The sequence below is a fragment of the Microtus oregoni genome, unplaced genomic scaffold (genome assembly GCF_018167655.1).
Source record: "Microtus oregoni isolate MIOR12 unplaced genomic scaffold, Mior012 000008F_ref0000371, whole genome shotgun sequence".
Classification (NCBI taxonomy): Eukaryota; Metazoa; Chordata; class Mammalia; order Rodentia; family Cricetidae; genus Microtus; species Microtus oregoni.
The window spans coordinates 11,761,639-11,787,072 of record NW_024543067.1 but is presented as its reverse complement, the minus strand read 5'-3'; the positions used below and the strand labels follow the sequence as shown (position 1 = coordinate 11,787,072).

Genomic DNA, 25,434 nt, shown 5'->3' with positions numbered 1-25,434 from the left:
GGAGTCGACTGACCCTTCCCCAGGGGTCACCTAAGACCATCAGCTAGTATTTATAGTAAAGTTTATAACAAGCAGAATTACAGTTATGAAGTAGTAATGGAAACCACTTTATGGTTGGGGGTCCCCACAACACGCGGAACCTTATTAAAGTGTTGCAGTGTTAGGAAGCTTAAGAACTAAGGCAAGGTTTCCCCCTAGGGTTGTAAAGCAAGCCAGGCCTTTTGATACCTTTATTACAGACATTTAACTCTGGTGTAAGCAGAGGCTAAATTCCCATGATTAAAAGCCTCGAGGCTGCCTCAGGAATACAGTGGCTCCATAGGATTATGGGGGAAGATGAATAAAGAGAAAATGAATGTAGGAAGCTGGAGGCTTGAATTCTGGAGCATCACATATTAAAATGCTTGGGATATGGCAGTGAGGCAAGCTGGAGATCAGAAAAGGAGAAGGGGGAGAGGGAGCCTTTGCTCTTGTTGTGGCTGGTGGACCACCCAGGAAGAGGATGAGGTGTGTTTAGTATCCTGGAGCAGCTGATGACCTAAGAGCATTTTTGGCTGGGGGTGGTGGTGGCTTCAGGAGGAAGCAGGAAGGAAGGAAGCGAAAGAGGTGGGTACAGATATGAGTGCCATTTGCTGGAAGCGAGAAGAAGCCCTGAAGCAGAAGGGGAGAGGGAGGTCACAGGGATGAAGGCCAAAACGAATGTAGAACTTCCCTGACAACATCTTGAGAGACTAGGGCTCAATGAGAAACAGTGTATCAAGAGAGGCAGGCTGGCAGAGACTACAGAGGGGCACTCAGGGAAAGGTCCAGTCTGGTGGTCCACTGAGAACCCGGACCACCTGGGCAGTGTGCAGGTGAAGGAGAAACGTTGTCGCCCAGGACTTCATGAACCGGTTGGAACATGGACAGTTCCCTGAATCAGGAGTGTGAAAAGCCAGCTGTTGCATTAGTACTGGGCACAGATGTTAGGCTAAGGGGCAAAGAGGCTAAGAGCTGGCTTTGTACATGGTTAGGAAGGATTTTACCAAGAAGGGGTGACCGAGGGGTGTGTGCAACACCGGAAAGCGGAGACTGCGTGGATGGATGATGAAGTGTGGGGGGCTGGAAGAACCGAGTGATGCCAAAGTTACATTACGGCAATGGTGACTGCAGGAGCAAGTCCAGTGGAGGTACAACACTGCACAGAATGGCTCAAGGAGACAAGACAGAATCCCGGAGGGCAGGAAGTCAAGAAACAGGCCCGAGTCTGAAGATGAGGACTGCTGGGAACAATGGGAGGTGTGTTTGGAGCCCGCGAGGGAGCCAGAGTTCAGTGTCATCGTGAGGGAAGCATCCAGGGACCCCAGGATGACTACATGAAACAGAGGCTAACCGTGTGGGCTCCAAGGGAGTTGAGGGTCAGGGATGAGGCAGAGGGGCTACAGTCAAGAGGATCACACACCAGGAATGCACCAGGAAAGCTTGGGCTAAGAAACACTAGGCCAATAGACACATCTTAAAGGAACAAGGACTTGTTTCCATAACATGGAGCTTGGCCCAGGAGAAGCAGCTGGAAATTTTTCTACAGCTACAAATCCTAATTTTGCAGAGAAGGGTGCCTTTACCATGTAAACTCCAGAGTCTAGGTGAGCTCCTTACCAAGGGGCGGCCCAGAAAGGCTCCGACTTACTGAGGGAGAAACTTGTTCTGCTGTGCCCCCACCCCACCCCTCCCCACCCCACGCTCCAGTTTCAAACGGGCCATTTATAAACTCTTGCTTTTCCTGGTGTTCTTTATGTCACACGGAATGTGCGGCAAAGCCATTCTTTGTTTTCTCTGGCAGCGCAGGTCCTCAGGCTCCCCTTCCTTCTCACTTTTGTTTTGACACACCAGGCAAGTTTTGTGCAGGTAAATAAACACCCAGAAGAGAGAGAGGAGAAAAGCATTGTTCACGCCTGAGACCCGGACAGCCTTCAAGGTGACACACACTCTTCCAGTCACTTGTTCAGAGCTGTGTGAAGTGAGAGAGGTGTGCCCCTCTTTAAGTGGCCAGTGAAATGATTCGGCAAGTGTTGGCTCAGCACCTGCTGTCTTGGAGGCGCTGTGGCTGCACACTGAGGATCCAAACATAAACAAACAGTCACTGAAATATTAGCGGCACATGCTATGGGAAGAAGGGCTCAGAGGCGACAACAGAGAGCCACGGAGCAGGCACGGTTTTAGGTGGGAGGACACACACTGGCAACAAGAGTGTGGCCGCGAGACAAAGGACAGGCGCTCCCAGGAAGTAAATCTGGGAAAGGCGCTGACATAGAAAAGCGCTTCTGAGGAAGGAGGGTGGACTCGACCGCTGAAACTCGAGGTCTGGTGGGAACACCCTGAGGGAAGTGGCCAGGCATGAAAGCCATCCATGTGGTGAGACCCATACAGCAGATGGATAAAAAGAGTAATAGGAAGGCGTAGCCGCGGGTTACGGAGAGACAACGGTGAGCTGCGATGGTGCGTGAGCTGTGATGGTGCGAGGTCACAGAGGGGCAACAGTGAGCAGCAATGGTGGGGGGTCACGGAGGGACAATGGTGAGCAGCAACTGTCTGGGGTCATGAATGGCAAGGGTGAGCAGTGATGGTGGGGGGTCACGGAGGGGCAACGGTGAGCTACGATGGTGGGGGTCATGGAGCGGCAGCGGTGAGGTGAGCAGCTATGGTGGGGGCCATGGAGGGGCAGCGGTGAGCTACAATGGTTAGTGCTTTGTTTTGGCTGAGCAAGAAGGAAGCTTCTGGAAGTGCTTTAGGTTTTGCAACAACGTGAGTGGACTTAAGGCACATTTGTGTGTGCGTGTTGTGTATGGGGGCAGGCATGAACATATGCAGAGGGCAGAGGGCAAGCTCAGGTGTCAATCATTGCCTTCCACTTTCCTAGAGACCTGGTCTCCCTGATTTCTGCATGACTGCTGAAGGTCCAAGGACTTTTCCTTTCCACCCCAGTTTTATCTGGGCTTAGGGGATGCGAACTCAGTCTTTTCACTTACGTGGCAAGTGCTTTACAAACCACGCCATCTTGGAGCGTCTATTCTACCACCATCTTTAAAATCCAAGAATAAAAGAGGAGAGAGAGAAGAAGGGAGAAAGTGGAGGAGAGGGGGAAGAAAGGAGAAACCTGGAGTTGGCCTGCCTGCTCAGTGAAACTTGGGAAGAAGGAAGTTGAGGAGACAAAAGAAAAAAAGAGCTGGGAGCCAGCTTCCCTGTCTGCAATTCATGGGCTCAAGCCAGGTTTTAGGTCAACTTAACACAGGCCGGAGTCATTTACAAAGAGATAACCTGAACTTAAAAAGTGTCCTCATCAGATTAGCCTGTGGGCAAGCCTGTGGAACAATTTTGAAATTAGTAATTAATGGGGGAGGGCCCAGCCCACTGTGGGTGGTGCCATCCCTGGGCTGGCGGTCCTGGGCTCTATAAGAAAGGAGGCTGAGCAAGCCACGGGGAGCAAGCCAGTAAGCAGTACCCCACCATGGCCTCTGCATCAGCTCCTGTCTCCAGGCAAAACAAAACAGCAACAATCAATTATAATCTTAGTGAGAGGAGAGTGGTTCACTACTGGTTACGTACGGTGTGGAGAATATGCATGGATATTACAGCGACTGCAAACTCTATCAATCACTAAATGGCAAAATATTAGCTAAAAGAGCAAAACTGCTAAGTCCTGCTGTCCCGGTGAGAGCTTTGATTTAGCATGCTGGCTCATGCTCTAATATGGGTTTACCTAGAGTCATCTTCAAGCAGTTCATGGCTCCTCCTTTTGGACTCTGCTTGAGACTTCCAGGTTCCTTAAACCCTACTTCTATCCTGCTCGATTGCCTCTCTCCTTTCACCTCAAGCTCTTCTCTCAAGCCTCTTGCTTTCTTTCCTAGGCACTAATTTCCTGCTGCCAAAGCTCACTTTCACAGTCTACCGCTTTTCCAAAGCCAAGGGGTAATTCTCAGTTCCCACAGCCAGCCCTCCTGACCCTGGGGCTCCAGCCTCCCCACAGCCAGCCTGCCTGTGCCCCCTGGGCTCCAGCCTCCCTCAGCTAGCCTGCCTGTGCCCCCTGGGCTCCAGCCTCCCCACAGCTAGCCCTCCTGACTGTTTGGCCTTTCCATCCATAGTGCTCTGAAAGCAACATAAGGTGCTTAATCAGAAAGCTCTGGGAACCCTCCTGGTGCTGAACTCATCCTCATCTGTTACTCATCTGCCTCCCTTAGCCATTTTCTCCTGGGAGACAGGAATGTGCCTTGCTCATCCTATCCCCAGGAAGGTGCCAGGCGATGCTCCCTGCATGCTGTGCTCCCTGCATGCTGTGGGTGAAAGAGAGAAGAGATGGAGCCGTGTGGAGAAGGTGAAGAGAACACAGGTAGAACCTAAAAAAGGCTTTCCCAGGGTGGACAATGCAGCTTCTTTCAAAGTGTAGTGAATGTAACATCCGGTAATGACTCTAATCCACCCCATTTAAGTCTAGCCTGGCAGGACACCATGACAAATTCCCAAAGGGGAAGCTGGTGTGTGACTTACGGTAACACAAGCTAGAAACTGTCACCCCCGGACAGAACGGTATCAGGGCTGGAGGCTGATCTGACTCACAGGTTCTCACTGGTGCTGGGAAGCTTTCTAGGCAGGGTATCTGTGAGAGCACACACCTTAACGCATGCAGCCAGCAGCTGGATGCAGGAAAGTTCAAGGCCAGCTGAGGCTGAAGAGGGAGGCTCCTCCAGCCGGACCCCTCTGCCTTGTCTGCAGCCTGAAACCACACTCCCTCTGCCTAACATGTTACTCCCCACTCCCCCCCCCCAAAAAAAACCCCGAAGTTCCTGTTTTATGCTATTTTTAACTGGCAGTTAAGTGCTTTTCTATTTGTTTTCCTGGAAGAAGACTGCATATCATCTAGTTTTGCAATTCCGACACTGGCCACAGTTTCAGTTGTCCGTTTCGTGAGTTTTCATGACTCCCAGGGCTGCCCCAGGCTTAAAACGAGTTTTGAATGAAACTCATTATTCAAAACGGATAAAGAGAAATGGGGTTAAACGATAGGGTCAAATGTATGGGATGAATTCTAGTGTTCTAAAGTCCAGGAGGGTGGCAACAGTTACCAGTAACTTACTGTGCATCTCGACACACACTGAATGTTCCCTGAGATGACCGAGCCCGTAAGGGTGCCAGCCTTGATGATTTGAGTTTGCTGGCGGGACCCCACTGATGGAAGGAGATCAGATGGTCCTCTGATCTGCACACGGATGCATGTGCACAAACATGCACACAGGATCAAAATGTATCCATTTTGTAAAGTCACATTGAACTGGGGACAGCAGCACATGCCCTATAATGCCAGGACTTTCAAGGCAGAGGTAGAAGGACGGTAAGTTGGAGGTCAACCGGGGCTACCTAGCAAGACTCTGTCTCAATCATAACAGACAAAAATAATCACACTGTACATTATAAATATGTATGACTATTTTTATCAATTAAAATGTTTTAAATTTTGAATAGAGAACATTGCCATGTCTGAATATGGTTACTAAAATAATGCCATATATTTATGTCCCTTTGTTTAGAACATCAAAATCATTAATTATAACAGAGGCACAATTCATGCAGTCTCAGCACAAAAGGCTTTTCTGCGTCATGGAATATTAAGGCTGAGGCTGTGGGACACCTAACTTGGGCGTGTCGCCTTGCAGGGAGTGACAGTTTTCAGGGAAGCATGTTTCCCGGCTCTTAGGCCAATGTTTTCTGGATCACTCTTGCTATGGATAGTGCTGTTTAAAAAATGTAGCAGTGTTTCCTCTGTTTCACAGGATGATTGAAGCACCAGTTGTGTAGGCCACTGTGCATGGGGAAGTCATGGTTTCCAGGCAACCACTCCCTAATGATGCACACCGAGCATCTTGTCCTGATCTACCTGGCTCCTTTATCTACAGCAACATCTCAGATCACAATATTCTTTTCAATTCCCACTTCATTGCTGGTCTTTCCCACTCTTGTGCTATCAAGAGGACCCTGAAAGTGCAAAGGTCGCAATAGAGAGGCACCCGTGAGTATTCCCAGGAAAGGTTGCAATAGAGAGGCACCCGTGAGCATCCCCAGGAAAGGTCGCAATAGAGAGGCACCCGTGAGCATCCCCAGGAAAGGTCGCAATAGAGAGGCACCCGTGAGCATCCCCAGGAAAGGTTGCAATAGAGAGGCACCCGTGAGCATCCCCAGGAAAGGTCGCAATAGAGAGGCACCCGTGAGAATTCCCAGGAAAGTGAATGTGGCTTTCTAGAAGATGCAGAAGCCAAGGCAGTTGTTGGAGGCTTCTACTTGCCACCGAGCTGGATCCTATGTGCCAGTGCCTCTTGCTCTGCTGAAATAAACTGAGGAGGGGGGCAATCAGGCTCCAGACACTAGTGCTGAAGAGCTGGCTGCTGCGTACCTTGGTACAACGCTTGCCTTGCATGCACTGGTCTGGGGTTCAATCCCCAGTGCCAGATATTTTTAGATTTGAAATAATGCTTTGAACATAAAGTAGTTAGTTCCTTTATTACAGGTTCTTAACTTTCCTAATGCTGTGACCTTCGACAATTCATCGCATTGTGGTGATTCCAACCACAAATATTTTCTTGCTACTTCCTAACTGTGACTTTGCTACTGTTAGGAAGAGTTATATAAACACCTGTGTTTTCTAATGGTCTTAGGAGACCCCCGTGAAAGGGCCACTCACCCCTAAAGGGTTCTTGGCCCACAGGTTGAGAACCACTGCTCTCTTAGGCTACTATGGAAGCCATGGTGATGGTGAAGGGAAAAGGCTGGCTAGCAGTCACAAGCTGGGAAAGGAAAGGGCTGCTTCTCTTCGGTTTCTCCCGCAGACAGCAAAGAGATAACATGATATCATACTGCATCTGATGATATTGTCAAATATTTAGATGCTTCCTGAGGACATTTCCATCCTGGCCCTTTTGGCCTATTTATCACAAAAGGACTGGTCAGTCTCCTAGGTATTGAAAGAGGCTGATAAATACTTAGATGTAGTCCTTTCCTCAGTTTAATAATTTCAACTTAAGTTGTAACTTCAAATTTAATACCAATGGAGAAATACATCTTGAGAGTAATTGCTACATGATGCAAACATTTAGTAAGGGGTGGTGGTGCATATACGTAATCTTAGCAAGAGGATCAGGAGTTCAGGTCCAGACTCAGAAGAAAGAAAGATGCATGCTGTCCATAAAGACGAATGGAAAGATGAAAGGAGTTAAAGAAATCCTTAACTCATCAGCAAGGCAAAGATCTGTCAAGGATGTAAAATGCCCATTCTGGTAGGCCGGGCACAAAGTTGTGACAGGATGAACACTGGTCACCAAATGACAATGCAATACAGACGAAAGAGCCAAGTGTCTGTAGTCAGAAGACAGACCAGGACTCAGTCCAAGCAATTCTACCTGAAAGTTCATATTTTCTCACTCATTTGTGAAACATATAAATAGCAATATAAACCATCAAAGTTGTTGGGCTCTCATTGGGTAAGGGATGTGCTTCATCAACTAGAAGATGCTAAAACAAACATTAATTGCTGCCATGATCACATGATCATGACGAACTGGCTTTTGCAGCATTGCTCTGAGATAATTTATTGTTTCATTTCAGATAAAGTTGATGCCTCAGAGATGTTGCTGCCAAGTAGCAATAAATGCTTTATTTCCCTGGGTTGGAAAGATAACGTGATTTATCCAATCACTGTACGGTCCTTCTGAATTCTGCACTTAGTTTTCTTCCCAGTTTTCAGAGCCTGTGATTCCACCTCTGATTCTGCCCCAGGATGTTGCTGACTAATTTCAAACTCTTCTCCTGCCAAGCATGCTTCTTCTACAGCCTGGGTGTAAGCAGAATACCTGATGAAAGGGCATTCTGCTTAGAAACGCCACTCTCCTCTGATCAAAGCAGAGCACAGAACTGCTCCAGTAAGTACAAGGAGAGAAGCTGTGAGGGAACTGATCTCTTGTCAAAGTTTCTTCATCTCCACCCAGTGAGCAGTACATGGGCTGAGGGGATGGCTGAGGAGCACGGGTTACATCTGGGTCCCATGAGACTTTTCAGAGCTTTCCGGAGACAGTGATGAAATCAGCTCTCACATGAACTGGGAGGTGGCCATGTGCACCAGGGGTTTCCTGTCTCAACTGGACACCCAGGGAAGGAGGGGAGAAGGTAGAGAGGAAGTAGGTCATGGGGAAGTCCCGACTCTGCCCCTCACACTTTTCCTTGCTCTTCTGAGGCTATGATTGCTAGCAGACCCATCTCCAGTCCCAATAGCCAATCTCTACTGTTGACTGTCATGGTATCCATGGCAACCAGTCATGTTCTCCATTCACGACTATATATGACAATGATAATGGGACAGAGTGGCCATCGACGTATTGTACACCCCACTAACTCGTCAGGTTAGAGCTCAAATACTAAGTGGACTCATCTAATTTTCACCCCAAGAAATAAGCTGAGGAAAAGATAGAGGGTGTGGGGGTGGATTATCTGAGGATCTGACCACCAGCTGTCAGCTCGGATCAGTTTTATTAAATCATCAGTGTCTCGTGTGATTCACCACAGAGAACGGACAAAGTTAGTGGCAGGTGAGAAAACGATCCAGGAAAGAGGAGGCAGCACACTGGGCAATGCCACCATACATAGAACCAAGAGCATCGCAGGGGTATCGGGAGGATTGCAGAGGTCAGTGTGTGAGGGGTGTGACTTCAGGCTGTTGTCAGGGGCGAGTCCACCACCTCTGTTACAGCTGGAAAAGTCACACGCAAATAGAATTAATAATAAAGGCAGGAGGGACGACAGGTGCTCTCACAGCTGCAGCTCGAGGGTTGGGTGAGATGTGTCTCGAACAAATATGAACTCAAAGGAGCTAGAGCTCAGTTACAACGGAAACACATTTGTCTGGGGGTGTAGCTGAGTGACAGACACAAGCATCGTATGTACAGGGCCCAGGGTTCAATCTATGAAGGAATGAAGGGAGAGAGGGAAAGAAGGAGGGAGGGAAGATGAAAGGAAGGAAGGATGGATGGATGGATGGATGGGAGAAAGGAAGAATGGCAGGGAAGAAGGGGGGGAGGATGGAAAGATGGGAGGGAGGATGGAAGGATGGGAGGAAGGATGGAAGGGAGGAAGGGAGGGGGAAGGGAGGATGGAAGGGAGGAGGAGAGGAATCTGTGCTAAGCCTGCATTCTTAGGATATCCCTGGCTGCTGCTGACCGTGACAGTCTCATTGACAACAGCTTTCACATTTGCCCTGAAGATTCAGCAGTTTGACCCGGGATCATTCACCAGAAGGATTCTCTGGGACACAGAGGTAAGAGCTCATCCAACACAAGCTGGATAGAACAGTGGTGGCATCTTGATTGCTTCTAGCCTTTCCAGTCACCAAGGGGACTCAGGCTAGTTCTAGTGAAGTCGCCTAAACCTGTCTGGTACCTAGCTGCACAGCCACAGTGAGAGCAGGTTCTGTGGACATCATGTCTGCAAGCTCAAAGTCTTATTTATAAGGCAGAAAAAAGTTACCCTCTGTGGTAGCCTCAGGTGCCCAGACTTGACCTCAGAAATTTCCACTACAGCAAGATAATGTTTTACCAAACAAGATGTACAAAATCAAACAAGGATGCCTATGCAAAAAGGGAAAGACAGCCTTTGGATCCAGCATATTCCTGCCATGTGTAGTGTCTGACCCAAAGAGCTATGAGTGCAGACTGAGCCTCAGGCGGGTTGAAGAGCAAGCCTGTGTAGCCCTCGGGCCATGTGTGCCATCTTTCTGTAGCCCTGCCCCGTGTGAGCTCCTCTAATCTCTGGCCTAGTTGGAAAGCCCACATGCACTAGAGCAGAGGCCTCTTTATCTGTGTTTCGTGTGATACACACTTATCAGACTTCTGCTTTCTCTGCTTCCTGTTCTGCCAGCTTTGTGGGGTCCACAGCTGCACCCAGCCACGCTGCTTTTACTGCAGGGTGGTAGGCTTCATACTATGATGGTGAGTGCATGGAGCCGTGCAGGGGCACCCCGGAGCCAGGGCCAGGATGGGGGTGAAAGGACGGCTAAAAAGGCAGGGCTCCTGGCTTCTTTCCCTCACCGCTTTTCCACCATGGCTGTCACTGTTCTATCAGAGGCTGATGGTGCAGATCACATTCCCATTTCCTCCTTAGGCGATGAGCCCAGGTCCTCTTGGACCGTCACTAGAGCAACAGGGACTGTCCTTCTTAAGGTGTTCTCAGCTCCTTCCTACAGCTCTTAAGCATCTGTCATTGGACCGTTTCCCCACTCCATACTGTGGACTGCACCACACATAGCCTTTCCAGCCTGAGTCTCCAATGGCCAATACTGAAGAGCAAAGTAAGCAAAGTGCCAGACATGACTAACCGATCCAAGGAAGGCAAAACAAGGAAAGTGCCAGACATGACTAACCGATCCAAGGAATGCAGAACAAGCAAAGTGCCAGGCATGACTAACCAATCCAAGGAACTGCACCAGGCATGTTGCTTGGTTTTGGGGTAATTCGCTTTGCTTATAAACACACTTCAGGAAGTTTGTAACTCCAAAATAAATAGTCAACTCTTAGGTTAGTATTCAAAACATTACAAACGAATTTATCTCAGACTCGTAGTGAGTTAACAGGGAGTGAGATCAGGACGAGTAGGCAGGCACCCCAGTGTCTCCCCAAGAACACCGACTGGACACACACACACACACACACACACACACACACACACACACACACTGGGCTTGCTAATACGTCACCTGTGCTGAAAAGTCAATGAGCTTTGGGAGCAGCACCTTGCCACCTTCGTCACTCTTGAGGAAATCCAGCAAGCTGCCTGCAGACAGAGGAATGACAGACAGGTCAATGCAACTCAAACACATGAGTAGAGAAATACCATCCAAGGGCTTGTGGGATCTCGGGCAGAGTGTTTGCCCAGCGTGTTCAAGGCTCTGGGTAGAGTTCTTGCCAGTGCATCAACATCCTGCCACTGCCTGATCAGCTTGTCCGGGACAGAGAGACAAGAAGTATGTCCTGTTCCTCATGGATGGCCTGTCCCTTGCAGGCATCAGGCTAGGCTTGCTCTGTTCTGTTCCAACACAGAAAGGAGAGCCTGAGGCTCTGGGAGAGCTGATGTGTGAGGGACACATTAGCTTCCTAAGTCCAGTGCTGGCAGCAGCCTCTCCTACTTCCTAGGGTTTCATATCTGCGAGACCTCTTTTCCCTGAGAACTCCCAGCACCAGGCTCACGGGTAGCCTTGGTGTACTCCCTTAATGCCAGGCCTTTGCAAAGTGGGCACCGTAGCTCTGTAGGAGTTCTTGTGAGGGGGTGTAAGCAAGAGGATATAAAGCAGACAGTGTGGGGCTTGGCAGATAGGAAACACTGCCCCACATCACCCACGAATCCCAGACTGACACTTAGTTCTTCGACACAGAAAGCACTGGAACAGTGGTAGAAGCTGAGTGCCCAGTAAGTGTTAGCTACTGTTACACTCCACACCTGTATTTACAGTTCAAATAGCATTAGTTAATTCAGTAGTATTTCTGACCTCATGAAGCACCTAGCCTTGAATATGGTTTCTGAGTTACAGCAACCAAAGCCATATAGTTTTATTTATATTTTTAACAATATCCATGAGGCTGGGACACAAAAGCAAAGCACAAAACTGAACACATCGTCTTCTGAGGAACGCTTTTGAGTAAATGCTATTCTGAATAGCAATCATTAACAGATAGTAAGTTTTAGAAAATGTAGTAGCCATACTTCTAACCTATTGGCTAATAGGACATCCTGTCTATTAGCTCAATGCTAAGTAAGAGTACTTGTCAACCGTGAGTGAGGACCTTGGTGTGATCGCCAGCACTGAAAGCAATCACTCACATACCAGCTCTGACAGCAAACTTTACTCCCACGACACATGAGCAAGTGTTGATTTAGGACTGTTGCTCATGTTGATCTGTTTCCTTCATTCATTCTTCCAAAGATTTAAGAAAAAAGGGGAGGAGTTTATTTCTATCAGAATGAAGGTAAAGAAAAGACGGATGAGTGAAAGCCATCCTGAAGAGGGCTAACAGAGAAAGAGAGCCTAGAACCTCTTTAGGGCTTCCACAGCACAAGGAGTTAAAAACATTAACTAAATCCGTGCTCTATCCAAGCTCTCCATGTGAGCCACAACTACAGACCCTGTGGATGCTTAACCATAACATTTTTAAATAACACGCAGAAATTTAAATAATGCTAAGTAGAAAAGAGAAGCAGTTTGAGAATTATTAAGTAAATAAGAAACATACTGTCCTCTGCCTATGCCTATGAAAATGCCCTTTCTATTACTTTCTGACTTCCAGTATTAAGTACACTTCACATTAAGACGGAATGTTCACTTAGCTTTGGAGCCTGCCTCCTATAGGGGTATGGACTCCGAAGGCTACTCACCCTTGGCCATGAACTCGGTGATGATATAGATGGGCTCCTCCTTGGTGACCACGGCGTAGAGCCGCACCAGCTTGTCGTGCTGTAAGGTTTTCATGAGGTTGGCCTCTTCCAGGAAGGCCTGCACAGACATGGTTCCCGGCTTGAGGGTCTTTACGGCCACTTTTGTGCTGTTGTTGTAGTAACCTGGGCAGGCAGAAGAAAGCAGAGCACATCAAAAGGAGAGTTCAAACCCTGCCCTTCCTTAATGCAGAGTGAGGAAGCTTAGGTACAGACTGAGCAGGCCTAAGGAAGAACACACTCAGGTGTCAACACGAAGGGACGATGACTGGAGTGTATGTGGGCGTTCTTTGTACTCTGTCCACAGAAGTCTAAAATTACCACAAAGTCAAAAGAGTTTTTATGAAACATTAGTTGTGAGAATTCTATATGCATCTTACCACAAGGACTAGTATTTTCTTCCAGTTAATAAAATTTTATTCAAGGCAAAATAAACAAGAAAATCAAAACTTTATGATATGAATAAGAACAAGAGGGAGTGCAAGGGGCAGTGCAAAAGAAACTATATCAACACACGCACATTAAACCCTTGTTATTGCTAACGGAACAATTACAGACCATTTCATACAGTGAGTACATAGACTTTTTTGTTTGTCTGTTTTTGGTTTTTAAGATACTACTTAGTCTTAGTTGGCTTCAGACTGGTGGTCTTCCTGCCCCCATCTCCTGGGTGCTAGGACTCGAGTGTGGGTCTCCATGCCTAGCTTCCATCATCTTTACAATCAGGAAGAAGTGTGAGACTTATGAAAGCGGTTTGTCAACTAAATGTTCCCCAAGGTTTTCAAAGGTCTGGGCTTGGTTGGCAGAGACAGGAAGACTCTTAGAGCTCAGTGACCAGCGATTCTAGACCAGTGTAAGGTGTAGTAATTCCTCCGGTCCAATAAATAATGCCGAGAGCAAATGAAGCTACCCAGTGTCAACATCTGGCCTTCACACACACACACACACACACACACACACACTCACACACACACACACATGTGCACACACAAAGCAGGGGCGGGAGGGGAGAGAATGAGAATATTCTCCACGGCTTATACTACTGATAAACCATGAGTATCTTGCATCTATAATTCCTACAAACCAGCTAAGTGGCCTAGCAGTAAAGGCATGGGCGCACATTTCCAAAATGAGACATTGCAGTGACTCAGATGTACAAAAGAAACTCAATTGTATTAGTAATCAGAGAAATGCAAAAGAGGCTATGAGGAGAAACCCGCCCTGTTGACCCAAGTCAAAAAGTAAGATGATAACTGTAGATAAACGCTGGTGTGGGGGACGGGGACACAGTGGCAGCTCCCTCAGGCCCTTTCCTGCGCTTTTCTTTTGAGCTTCGTGATTACATCCCAAGAGGCCCACGCAAGATGATGACAGTAGTGTCCTTCGGAGCGACCACGCAGGCCGTGCTGCACTGGGGCCGTGCTGAAGGTACAAGTCTACCGTTCAAGAAAGTGCGCATTGTATATTTCTAAGGACAAGTGAAACTGGGACCCATTGACAGAATTAATAGAGCAAAGATTCATAAATAGTCTTCCTTATATAATCCATAGGGGACTGGCCCACCTACACCATCCACAGGGGACTGGTCTAACTATATCATCCATAGGAACTGGACCACCTACATCACCAATGGGGTATTGGTCCAGTTACACCATCCATAGGGGACTGGACCAGTTACATCATCCATAGAGGACTGGACCAGCTACACCATCCATAGAGGACTGGACCAGATACACCATCCATAGGGGACTGGACCAGTTATACCGTCCATAGAGGACTGGACCAGTTACACCGTCCATAGAGGACTGGACCAGTTACACCATCCATAGAGGACTGGACCAGTTACACCATCCATAGAGGACTGGACCAGTTACACCATCCATAGGGGACTGGACCAGTTATACCGTCCATAGAGGACTGGACCAGTTACACCGTCCATAGAGGACTGGTCCACTTAAATCATAAATAGGGGACTGGTCTCCCTAAATCATATATAGGGGATTGGTCCACCTACATCATCCACAGGGGACCGGTTCATCTACATCATCCACAGGGGACTGGTCTATCTAAATCATCCATAGGGTGTTGGGACCAATTGGAGTCCTGGCCTTCAGCTGCTCTTCCCTGTCTAGAGCCTTCTAATTGAAGTGACTAAAAGCTGTGCCTTGCCTAGAGGATCAGAGGATGGGATTTTTCACTTGTTGGCCATTGACTGCTGGGTATTTAAGCCTCCACACGATGCTATTAAAGAGGGTCTTTGTATCAGTGAGTGGAGGTCCGTGTGTCTGTATGTCTTTGTGTGTGTTTTCTCAACTTCCAGCCCCTTGCCCATAGCTTGCGAACTGGATTCTAGTGAATTGTGTGCGGTAATAGGGGTCTAACTATATCATCCATAGGGGATTGGCCCACCCACACATCCATAGGTGACTGAACCACATACACCATCCACAGGAGACTGGCCTACCTAAATCATTCACAGGGGACTGGTCTAACTATATCATCCACAGGGGACTGGTCCACATACATGATTCACAGGGTGTTGGTTCAGAACCCTGGAGCATACCAAAAATCCAAGGATGCCTATTGGGCAAAATGGCACAGTATTTGCATCTAACCTGTGCATGTTCTCATGGATATGTTTAATTACCTCCAGATAACCTGATAGTAAAATGCAAATGCTATGGGCATAGCTGTTAGACTGTATTGTTTATGCACAAAGAAAAGAATATGTGCTTGTTCAGCGTAAATGCAGCACCCTCCCCAAATATTTTCCATCCAAGATGGGTTGACTCCACAGACATGAAGGCCTGACTGCACCGTGTGACCCAAAAAATCCATGCATGCTTGCATCACAGAACCACAGAGCACAGTGTTCACAGTAGCCACAACCTGGAACAAACTCCGATTCTCACCAGTCAATGTTGATATGAATGGATAAAACTCTATAGGCTTTTCATATACATTCTAACAGCACTATATAGCAACAAAGATGCATGAAATGTTATGACATCCCTAAACATGGATGAATTAATTTAAGATGCCTAATAAAAGGGGCAAAACATAAGAGACTGCATTCAGCACGAGCCATCTGTAAATGCAGACGAAGCTGGATTATATTGTTTGGTTCATGCTGTACTCTACGTAACAGTAGCCAGACTTCGGGCCCCTAGCTCCACCTGCAGCACCATGGGAAGAAGGTCAGAACAGCAGCTGTCGCTGGGGCAGGCAAGGCTGTGATTGTGAAGGGACAAGAGGACTCTGGGGTCTGACAGTTTCCTCTGTGGGACTCTGTCATTACTCCGCAGTAGCTTTTCTGGGGACTTGCACGTGGCACCTAGAATCAAAGTTAAAGAACAAGCCACTCCCCCTCATCATCATGAAAACAATGGAGCCTGGAAATGTTTACATCCTTTGAAATGATGAAAATCTGCTTCCAGAGGCAGGGCAAGAGTCATCAGGAAATGATGCGGCTGCTAAAGACATTGGAGAGAAGGAATTCGGAATCAACAGCAAGCAAACAGCTCCAGACAAGCAGCAGATGCCCCAAAAAACAATCATTTGAGGGTTCCATTAACCTAGTCACAGAAATTTGTGTTGCTGTCATGGATAGATTTAAAAAAAAAAATCAGGTAATAAAGGACTCCTCGTGGAGTGACACTTTGTCACAGGCAAAGAAAACAACAGCTTGAGGGAGTTCCAGTTCTATCCATGGCAGGCTTGCTAAGAGATACACTTACCATGGGACAGAGAGCTGCTTAAAAAGAAACCAAAAAAGTAGATTATTTGTTTGAGAAGCTGGCGGTGATAAGTTTTAACTAAGATGCCTCTAAATAAAACTAAGAATGTATCAGGGTGCGAGATGGCTCCCCAGTTAAGAGCACTGGCTGCTCTTGCAGAGGCCTGAGTTCAGCTATCAACACCCACATGGTCACTCACAACCACCTATAACTCCAATTCCAGGGGATAGAAGCTTTTTTATGGTATGCACATAGTGAACTTACATACATGTAGGCAAACTCTCATAAACAAAAAATAAAGGCAAATCAACCTTAAAAAAACAAACAAACAACAAAACAGCCCTCGGGAAGCAGAGGCAGGCAGATCTCAGTGATCTTCTGGTCTACAGAGCAAGTTCCTGGACAACCAGGCCTACACAGAGAAACCCTGTCTCGAAACAACAACAACCCCCACCCCCCAATACAAAACAAAACAATACAAAGGCAGCTGGTGGTGGTGGCACAGCCTTTGATCCCAGCACTTGAGAGGCAGAGGCAAGTGGATCTCTTCTGTGAGTTTGAAGCCACCTTGGTCTACAGAGTTTCAGGACAGCCAGGGCTACACAGAGACCCTGTCTCGAAAACAAAAGACTGTATATCAAGCAAAACTTCAAACAAAGCTTCCCCGAGACTATGCTGTCAGTAGAAACTTCCTCCTTGTCCTCACTGTCCAGTTAGATCTCTGGAATATTAACAATACGCAATACGCAGAGGAAATAAGACACCAAGGCAGGAGCAACGGGGTCACACGAACACGAGGAAACAGCTTGAGGCAGAGACACCTTTCTCTTTCATCCCCATAGCGGTCTTCCTGCACAGGGTAGGTCACAGCTGACAATCTCTTCCTCGTGTTTCATACCCTTGTGGAAAACCAGCTCACACATTCCTTGAGGATTAAAAATTGAATTCTGGGATGGTGATGGAGGTGAGGTGAGGAGGGGAGAGGATGCTAAATAGTTAGCACCGGCTGCTCTTCCAGAGGACCTGGGTTCCGTTCTCAGCATTCATACAGCCGCTCACAACCATCTCAGTTCCTGTTCTGGGGATCCAAAGCCCTCTTCTGATCTTCCTACATACCAGGCACACTCATAAACATTCATACACATAAACAACAAAGAATAAACCTTAAAGCAACAACAACAACAATAACCAAAAACAAACCCAAACAACTAAATCTGGGCTTTACAGTCAGCCTAGCAGCGCACACAGGAGTGAGGCAGCCCCCACACCCCGACTGCTGCCTAGTCGGTACCACTAGCTTGATACCCGCTGCTAATTTTCTTTTGGCTTTGCTCCCAGAGCCCCCTGCTGAAGTTTAGCAGGATGAAATCTGCCAGGAGCCAAAGAGATTCCTAACCAGCAGCCAAACTCGGACTTCAGCATGACTTAAAACAAGTAGGCTTCCTGGTGGCTCCTAGCACCCAGGAGGGCTAGGACTGAGATTGCTAGGTCAGCCTGGGCTCCTAGTGAGTTCTGCACAAGCCAAGATACATAGCAAAACTCTGTCTCACAGATGAATGAGTGAATGAATGAATGGAACTATTGATGCCACTATCTTAGTAGTGATATATTTTTTTTTTTTCGAGTCAGGGTTTCTCTGTGGCTTTGGAGGCTGTCATGGAACTAGCTCTGTAGACCAGGCTGGCCTCGAACTCACAGAGATCCGCCTGCCTCTGCCTCCCGAGTGCTGGGATTAAAGGCGTGCGCCACCATCGCCCGGCTTAGTAGTGATATTTTACTAGAATTCTGTGAGATATTACTATGGGAGTGGAAAGTCGTACCTGGAAGCTCACTGTATTGTCAGCTTTGTTGAAAGAGAACTCACAGGTCACATTATTTGTCCATTTCAAGCATACAATACATCATAGTTGGGCCGTTGTCACGAAAAACAATTGGAAACACTCCCATTAAGCCCCAATGAGATCACATAGTCTTGAGTGGCACTAATTCCAGGCTCAGTAGCTCTGCCTGTTCTGGTGCCCCTGTGACCAGCTCCTTCCAAGGGCATCCACGCCATGGTGTGCACCAGCTCTTCATTCCCGTCATCTCCTGTTTCTACTCTAGAGATATAACAGGTTTTGCTTATACATTAATTTCTTGGTGAAAGTTCAGGTTGCTTATACTTTTGTTTTTGAGACAGTTTTGCTTTGTAGCCCAGACTGGCCTCAAAGTTAAAGTCCTCTGCTTCCTTCTCATGACTGTGGGGATTCTAGACCACTTGCCCAAACATTTCTGTTCAGGCTTTTGGGAGGCATATGCTTTCACTGTTCCCTCCCTCCCTTCCTCCCTTCCTCTTTTCTCCTTCCTATCCTTCCTTCCTTTCATGTAAAACTGAACTTGTTTCTTAAGTACATTGCTATTTTACTTTGGCATTTTTTTTTAATTTTATTTTAAGTCTAAGTTTTTTTCCTGTATGTCTGTCTGTACTTGAGTCATGGCTGGTGCCCAAGGAGGCCAGCACAAGGCATCAGATCCCCTGGAACTGGGGTTCCTGACAGCTAAGAGCTGCTGTGGGATGCTAGCGATTGAATCCAAGTCCTCTAGAAGAGCAGACAATGACCTTTACCCTCTGAGCCCCATCTGTGTTCTTTCTTATAATCCCACATGCATGCCAATGACCTAAAAAAAAATGTTAAAAAAACAAAAACAAAGAAACACACCCTAGCAATTCTGTCCTCTATAGTTTTCTCACAGTGCTGTAGGACTGTGTGTATATATCATTAGGTATGTAATACTTTCCTGCATTGCTTCTCTCAATCAGGACACAGTCCTACTAGACAGGGTCTGTTACAACCCAACTTCTGACAACTCATCCTGACTATCTCTTTTAAAGGATTTAATACTGATTTTTGAGACAGGGTCATGCTATGTATCACCAGCCTAGAAATTACTATGTAGACCAGATCAGCCTGCTCCTGCCTCTCAGGGGCTGGGATTAAAGGAGTGCGCCATCCAAACCTGCCAACTAAAGAGGAAACTGGAACGGACCTGAGTGCACGTTTCTCTAGCTGAGACACAGAAATGCCCAGTGTGCACATGAGAAGACGCTCAACATTGCTCATCTACACGGAAATGCAAATCAAAACCACAGGCCTCACCTCCCTTAGAACACTACCACAGAACCTATCAAAGCTCCTGGAACAAAAGACAGCTAGCAGCGGATGGACATTTGGGACCTGGACCCTGGCACACTGTCAGTGGGGATGTAAATCGATGCTTCCACTTCAAGGTTTCCAAAGTATGGAAATGTTAAAACTTTACAAGTCAGGGCATCATAGAAGCCACCAGCTGGGGGCTAGAGATGGCTCACTGGTTAAGTCTACCTGCTGCTCCTTCAGAGGACCTGAGTTCGGTTCCTCAGCACCCACATTGGATGGGTCACTACCACGTGTAACTCCAGCTCCAGAGGCTGACACCCTCTCCTCCCTCCACAGGCAGTCACACACGTGTACATAACCTTCCACCGCAGTCATGCATGCATATACGTAAATAAAATACCAATCTTTGAACAAACAACAAACGAGATCCAGCAGTTGCATCCCTGAAGGTGACGTCACGCTGGATCATGGCATCACTGTCCACTGTAGGCAAAGCATGGGAGCAAGTCCAAGTGCCACTGGGTGAATCACGAGCTGTGGACTATGCATTCGAGGGCACATTGTTCTTTGTTAGGGTAGAAACATGACTTGACGCAAGGCAGCTCTCGTCAGGTCTGCCCTGACACCTGCGCTACCCAGAGCAGATGGGCCTTTCTAACCCTCGTAGGCATCACAGCAACCACGACAGTCTTTTAGATAGTATGAATCGAAATGCAAGCCCCAAACACACAATCCACCTAAGGCACAAATTGGAATTGAGAGTACTCAGTTTGCCAGTGGGTGTGGATATCCCTCAGCATCTAGTTCTAAGCCTTGATTCTTTTGTTGTTGTTTTGTTTTGTTTTTTTGTTCCACAGCTGAACCTGAGGAGGATGGAAGGAAACTCCAAACTTTGGGGAGAATGAGTCCAGTCCAGGAAAAGCACGGTACAGCTGAACTGCCCTACAGTCTTCTCGAGGACAGATGTCAATCCCTCAGCCAGCAAATACGCACAGGAAAACCGAACTGCATTCCTTTCACATTGGCTTTAAGGTTAAAACTGAGAAAGTCTATGAAAATACAGTTTTTAGATTATGTATGTCTATGAGGTCACTGTAGCTGGTCCCAGGCTTGCTGCTGTTCTCTTTGATTTAAGGGAACCCACCAAATATTTCTGTGGGGCCTCATGATTCTCTTTTGTATTTAATATGTAATCTGCCAGTAGATGTTTCCAAACTGTAGGGAAGAACTTTTCCTTTGATGGCTTTAGTGCAACCTGACAGTACCAAGAACACAGCACTGTCTGATGCCTGGGTGCCACACACAACAGACAGGTGAGCCACACTATAGGACGCCTGGGAACAAATCCAAATCTAGGGTCACGCGACAAGACCATGGCCCTGTGTTTTTATAGGATATGCATCTCGTAAAGGATGAAGCTAAGACACAGGGATTTTCCATAGTAAGGGAGTTGAAGATGTATTAAGTGCAATTATGTGTTCCCAGGCATTGAAAAACCGTCCAAAGGATGCTGGTGCATCCTTAGGGGCCTGTAGGTGCCAAGGTTAGGAGCAAAGAGTCAGCACAGGCGAGTACTCTAGGTGCCTCAACAACAAAATGTGCGCATGCATTCACACACGAGAGCGAACAGGGAAGAATTAGCGTGAGTGTTACACAGCGTACATTCAACCATTCTTGTCCTGTTCTGTGACTCTGGAAAGACAAATACATACAAATACCTCAGGGAGGAAAAAGGAAGATGGCAAGACTTTTTAAAAACTGGTTTTGTAGGTTCTAAAAGAGTTCAAAATAGAGTAACCTATAAACAGCCCTAGTAAATAAGAGAAACGAAAATGTGTTCATATGATATTTTGTATATTAATGTTCTTACCAGCAGTGTACCAACAGTAAACAGGGGTGTGGATGGGTGTAATGGCTGTTGTGGGGGTGATGAAAATGCGTGCAGCTAGCCTGGAGCGGATCATGCCCTACGTGATTGACGGCCGTTGAATTGCTCTGCTAGCAGCATTAACTTTGTTAGCTAAGGTCATGTTACTTTCTTTAAAGAGGAGGAAACAGAGCTGGTATGGCAACACAGGCAGCCGGGGTAAGAGACTGAGCTTAGAGCGAACAAGCAGGCCCAGTTCCAAAGGTTCTGAGACAGCCAACGAGGAAGGCAGAGAGCGCGACGTGACTGTAGTTTGCAGGAGCTGTGTAAATATTCCGAGTTCAGACTCACTGCAGTATCAATTAATTGCAGCAGGGTCAGTATTTGCATATTGAGGACTTCTGCCGTGAGAGTGCCATTAGGCCAAAGTACACAGCGGAGAAAGCAGAGCCTGGGAAAACCCCACATTCCTTCCGGGTCCCCATGCCACACTTTGTGGCTGCTGCAGGCTGAGCTCCATTACTGTCACCAGGGCTGTGACATGTTCAAAGGTTAGCCGCCCCTGCTACCTAGAAATTGATTTTCTTTTCATCCACACAAAGTTGGCACAGAATGATGCAGACGTGTGACCTCCCATGCTATCCTGGTCAAGACAAAAATCCTTATTTTTTTTTTTAAAGAACCAAAAGAAAAAATGTGATATTTAGAAACCCTAAAAAAATGTACCTTATCATAAATTAATTTATACTCCATGAAAACTTGAGAAAAATAGTCAAGAAGAATTCCCTAGGGGATGGAGAGACAGCTCATAGTTAATGTCCCTTACTGCTCTTGCAGAGGACCTGAATTCAAATCCCAGCACCCACATGGAGGCTCACAACTCTCTGTGACTCCATTACCAGGGAATCCGATGTCCTCTTCTAGCCTCCAGTGGGTGCTAGGCATAAAAATTGTGCACATATACATATACAGGCAAAATACGCATGCATATAAAATAAGATTTAAATTAAAAATAAATAAAAAGAACTCCCCAGAAAGCCTCTGCTCAAATCTCGATGCACTTCCTCCTGGTCTGAGAGGCAAATCCTGGACTCTAAGGAAGGGCACATTAATGGTGGGATTTTAGGCATCTTTTGTTGGTGACCTCCCATGTTGAATAAATTGGGGGCTTCCTGTTAAGCGAGTGTGTGTGGGGGGGGGGTCCTAAGCCTGAGTGTAGCCCAGACTATGAGGATGACAGACCGATGGAGGAGGAGAGACCATCTGGGTAAGCACCCATACTCCTATCCAGGAAAAGATCAAAGGAATGACCAAAACAGACAGATCCTGCAGGCCCGAATTTGGCTTGAGACCGACAGAAAAGCAAGAAATAGTTTCTGAGCAGCACACTGCCTGGCTCAGTGGCTGGCAGAGGCTTGAGCCCTTTGCCATCCTCTCCGGAGTGGGACACTAGCTAAACACTCACCCATCCAGACTTCTCCAAACTGTCCTGCACCGAGCTTTTTCACCAATTTAATAGACTCCCGAGGGATCTCCCAGGCATCTTTATCCCACGGCTTCTGCGGTTTGGGACTGATGCATGCCTTCTCCAACCTTCTGCACAGACCGTCGGACTGCTCTACAGCGAAAGGAGGAACACACGTTAGGGGACGCGTGCAGGGCTGGTGAGACGGCTCTGTCGGTAAAACAGCTACCAAGTTTAATGTCCTAGATTCAAACCTGGATTCCCCAACACATACACACAATAAACAAATGTAAGCAGAAGCAGAAGGAAGAAAGAGAAAGAAAAAAAAGAAAGAAGGAAAGGAAGGAAGAAACATAAGCAATATAGTATGTAGCCCTTAAATTCCAAAATCCAGATTCTCAAGTGCCTTATATAAAGTAATGCATGCGCATACCTTATTTTAAATCATCTTTGTATTGCTTATATTACCAAATGCAATGTAAGCACCGTGTTGTAACCCTGTGTTGTTCAGAGGATGCTAACAAGACATGCTCCATGCAGATGCCTGACTGGCTGCATCTGTAATGTAGAACCTGTACAACGCATTCTTTCTCTTTTAGAAGTGCCGGTACAGGAAGCCTCGAACAAGCTGTTATTCTTAAAAATGTCCAATGCAACACCAAATAAGTAACTTTTGAATAATCATAACTTTCAAAATGACTAGAAGACAATTTGAAATATTTTTCATCAACACTGCCACCATAGAGAAACAAAAGCAACAAAGACAGTGATGGACTGTTACACAAAGATGTATTCTGGTTCCTGAGTCCTCGTAAGCTCAGTGGCCCATGGGCAGGAAGGTAGCTGCTTTACCTGCACTCCAGTATGGGGCCACGGTACTGCAAGCCCCCAACATCTCAGCAGAAGCAAAAGTGTATTGGAATGAAAGAGGGAGGAAGGATGCTGTAAGCCCCGCCCCGGGTTTCTGGGCCTCAACTAAGCCTCAAAGAGCTTTCTCATAAAGCTTCTTAGAGCAGGCAACAGGAAGCAGCCACAGCAGCTCCCGCATCTGATGTCAATCACAACAGAGAGACCCAAGGCCACAGAGGTGAGCTTCACAAGACTAGAAACTGGTATTGGGCACGAGGCAAACTTGCTACTTTAAACATCCCTCAGCGTTTGGCTGTGCGCTCTTACTGTGGTCACATGCCCCTTTTACATTCATGCAGTACACTCAGTGACAGAGCCGCGGCTCTCCTACTTTCAACATTTGCACACATTAAGATTAGGCACTGTGCAGAAGTAATATAGACTTTCCTGCACAGGAAGGGGAGCACTGGCTGTCAAACAGCTCACACCTGGGGAGAAGGCCACACAGGGGCCATCACAGGGACCGCTCACTCTGGGTGTACTGACGGCCCCTCTTGTAGTGCTCAACTCAATGGTGCCCACTCAATCCAGGACGAAAGTGTGCCTACACAACCAACCTGTGTCCACCTCCAGCCTAGCGCTCGGCGGCTTGCAACCACGTAGGTTATAAAACCGGCAGACTTTGTCCAGCTGTAGGGAAATTTAAGTGATTGAGCCAATTTACCGAGGGCGACATTAAGCTGGGGTGTTCCGAAGACAAAGGCAAATGAGATGCGTCTCCAGCTTACAATATTTCAGTTCACGATAGGCTTATGAGAACGCATGCTCATCGGAAGTCAAGGAGTAATGACATACTGAGCTAGAGCGACCTGTAGGGCATCAGCCACCATTACTGGAAAGAAAAGTTTTCGTACAAATAGCGTCGGCCCCTCGATATCAATCATTGTAAAATCAATCTTCCTCTCGCAGCCTTCGGTGTTTACTTACTTTGGTAATGCTTAATCATGTCACTGATGCAGGGAAACGTGATCCGTGGGGAGATGTAATAGCCCCCGTTGTCCAGACTTCTAATTTTGTAGTGCTTGATAACATCGCCATGCACGGGGTCGTAATCTCTGACGGACAGAGAGAAGCTGCCTGTGGGGAAAAGTGAGGAGGAGGGCATGCCCGTGTGTCATTCAGGAGGTCTACGTTATACCACACTGTGGATGGAACATTTTGCCGTAAGGCGTACAATAAAAACTAGGTACGTTTATAACGTGTCATAGAAAGCCCTGCCGCCAGGTGTTGCGATATTTTAATCCAAGCATGTGGAGGCAGAAGCAGGTGAACCTCGGCCAGTTCCGAGCTGGCCAAGGCTGCACAGTGAGACTGACTTGATAAATGACAATAACATTTGTTTGCTAGACTAGGAGTCAGCACGCCATTTCCTTCTTCACTGCAGTTTTCTGGAATCATTTAGATGAATAGAAAAGTTACTTTGAGTTTCCTCTTGACATTCAGGATTCACTTTCATAACAACACGGGAAACCAGGAAGTGTGCTATGGCCTGGCCATAATTATGGCTGCGTTTCATTTATTAACATTTATCGCTTGAGTTTATTATTTGTTACCAAAACGTGAAATTTTCACTTTGGAAGGGTTTGCGCAATGGCTAGGCAGGGAAAAAAGACTTCATGTACTCTCTCTCTCTTTCTCTCTCTCTCTTAAACACATGAATAATAATAACAATAATAATATATTTAAAATTAATAACATCTAAGTGTGGCTCAGGCTTTTAATCCCGGCACTCGGGAGGCAGAGGCAAGGGATCTCTGAGCTTGAGGTCACTTGGTCTACATATTGATTTGCAGGCAAGCCAGGGGCTACATAGAGAGACTCTGC

The 25,434-nt window shown here is 47.0% G+C and overlaps 1 protein-coding gene across 3 annotated transcripts in view; it reads right to left on the bottom strand.

Moving 5' to 3' along the window:
• Lyn (LYN proto-oncogene, Src family tyrosine kinase) overlaps window positions 1-25,434 on the bottom strand; it is a 107,236-nt gene that overhangs the window by 19,909 nt on the left and 61,893 nt on the right. For all 3 annotated transcript variants that reach the window (XM_041657118.1, XM_041657119.1, XM_041657120.1), the window contains 4 exons: window positions 24,538-24,687; window positions 22,702-22,854; window positions 12,439-12,621; window positions 10,766-10,842 (listed from right to left, as the gene is read on the bottom strand). In XM_041657118.1, coding sequence (XP_041513052.1) covers window positions 10,766-10,842; window positions 12,439-12,621; window positions 22,702-22,854; window positions 24,538-24,687 — 563 coding nt within the window. The remainder of the gene's footprint in view (window positions 1-10,765; window positions 10,843-12,438; window positions 12,622-22,701; window positions 22,855-24,537; window positions 24,688-25,434) is intronic.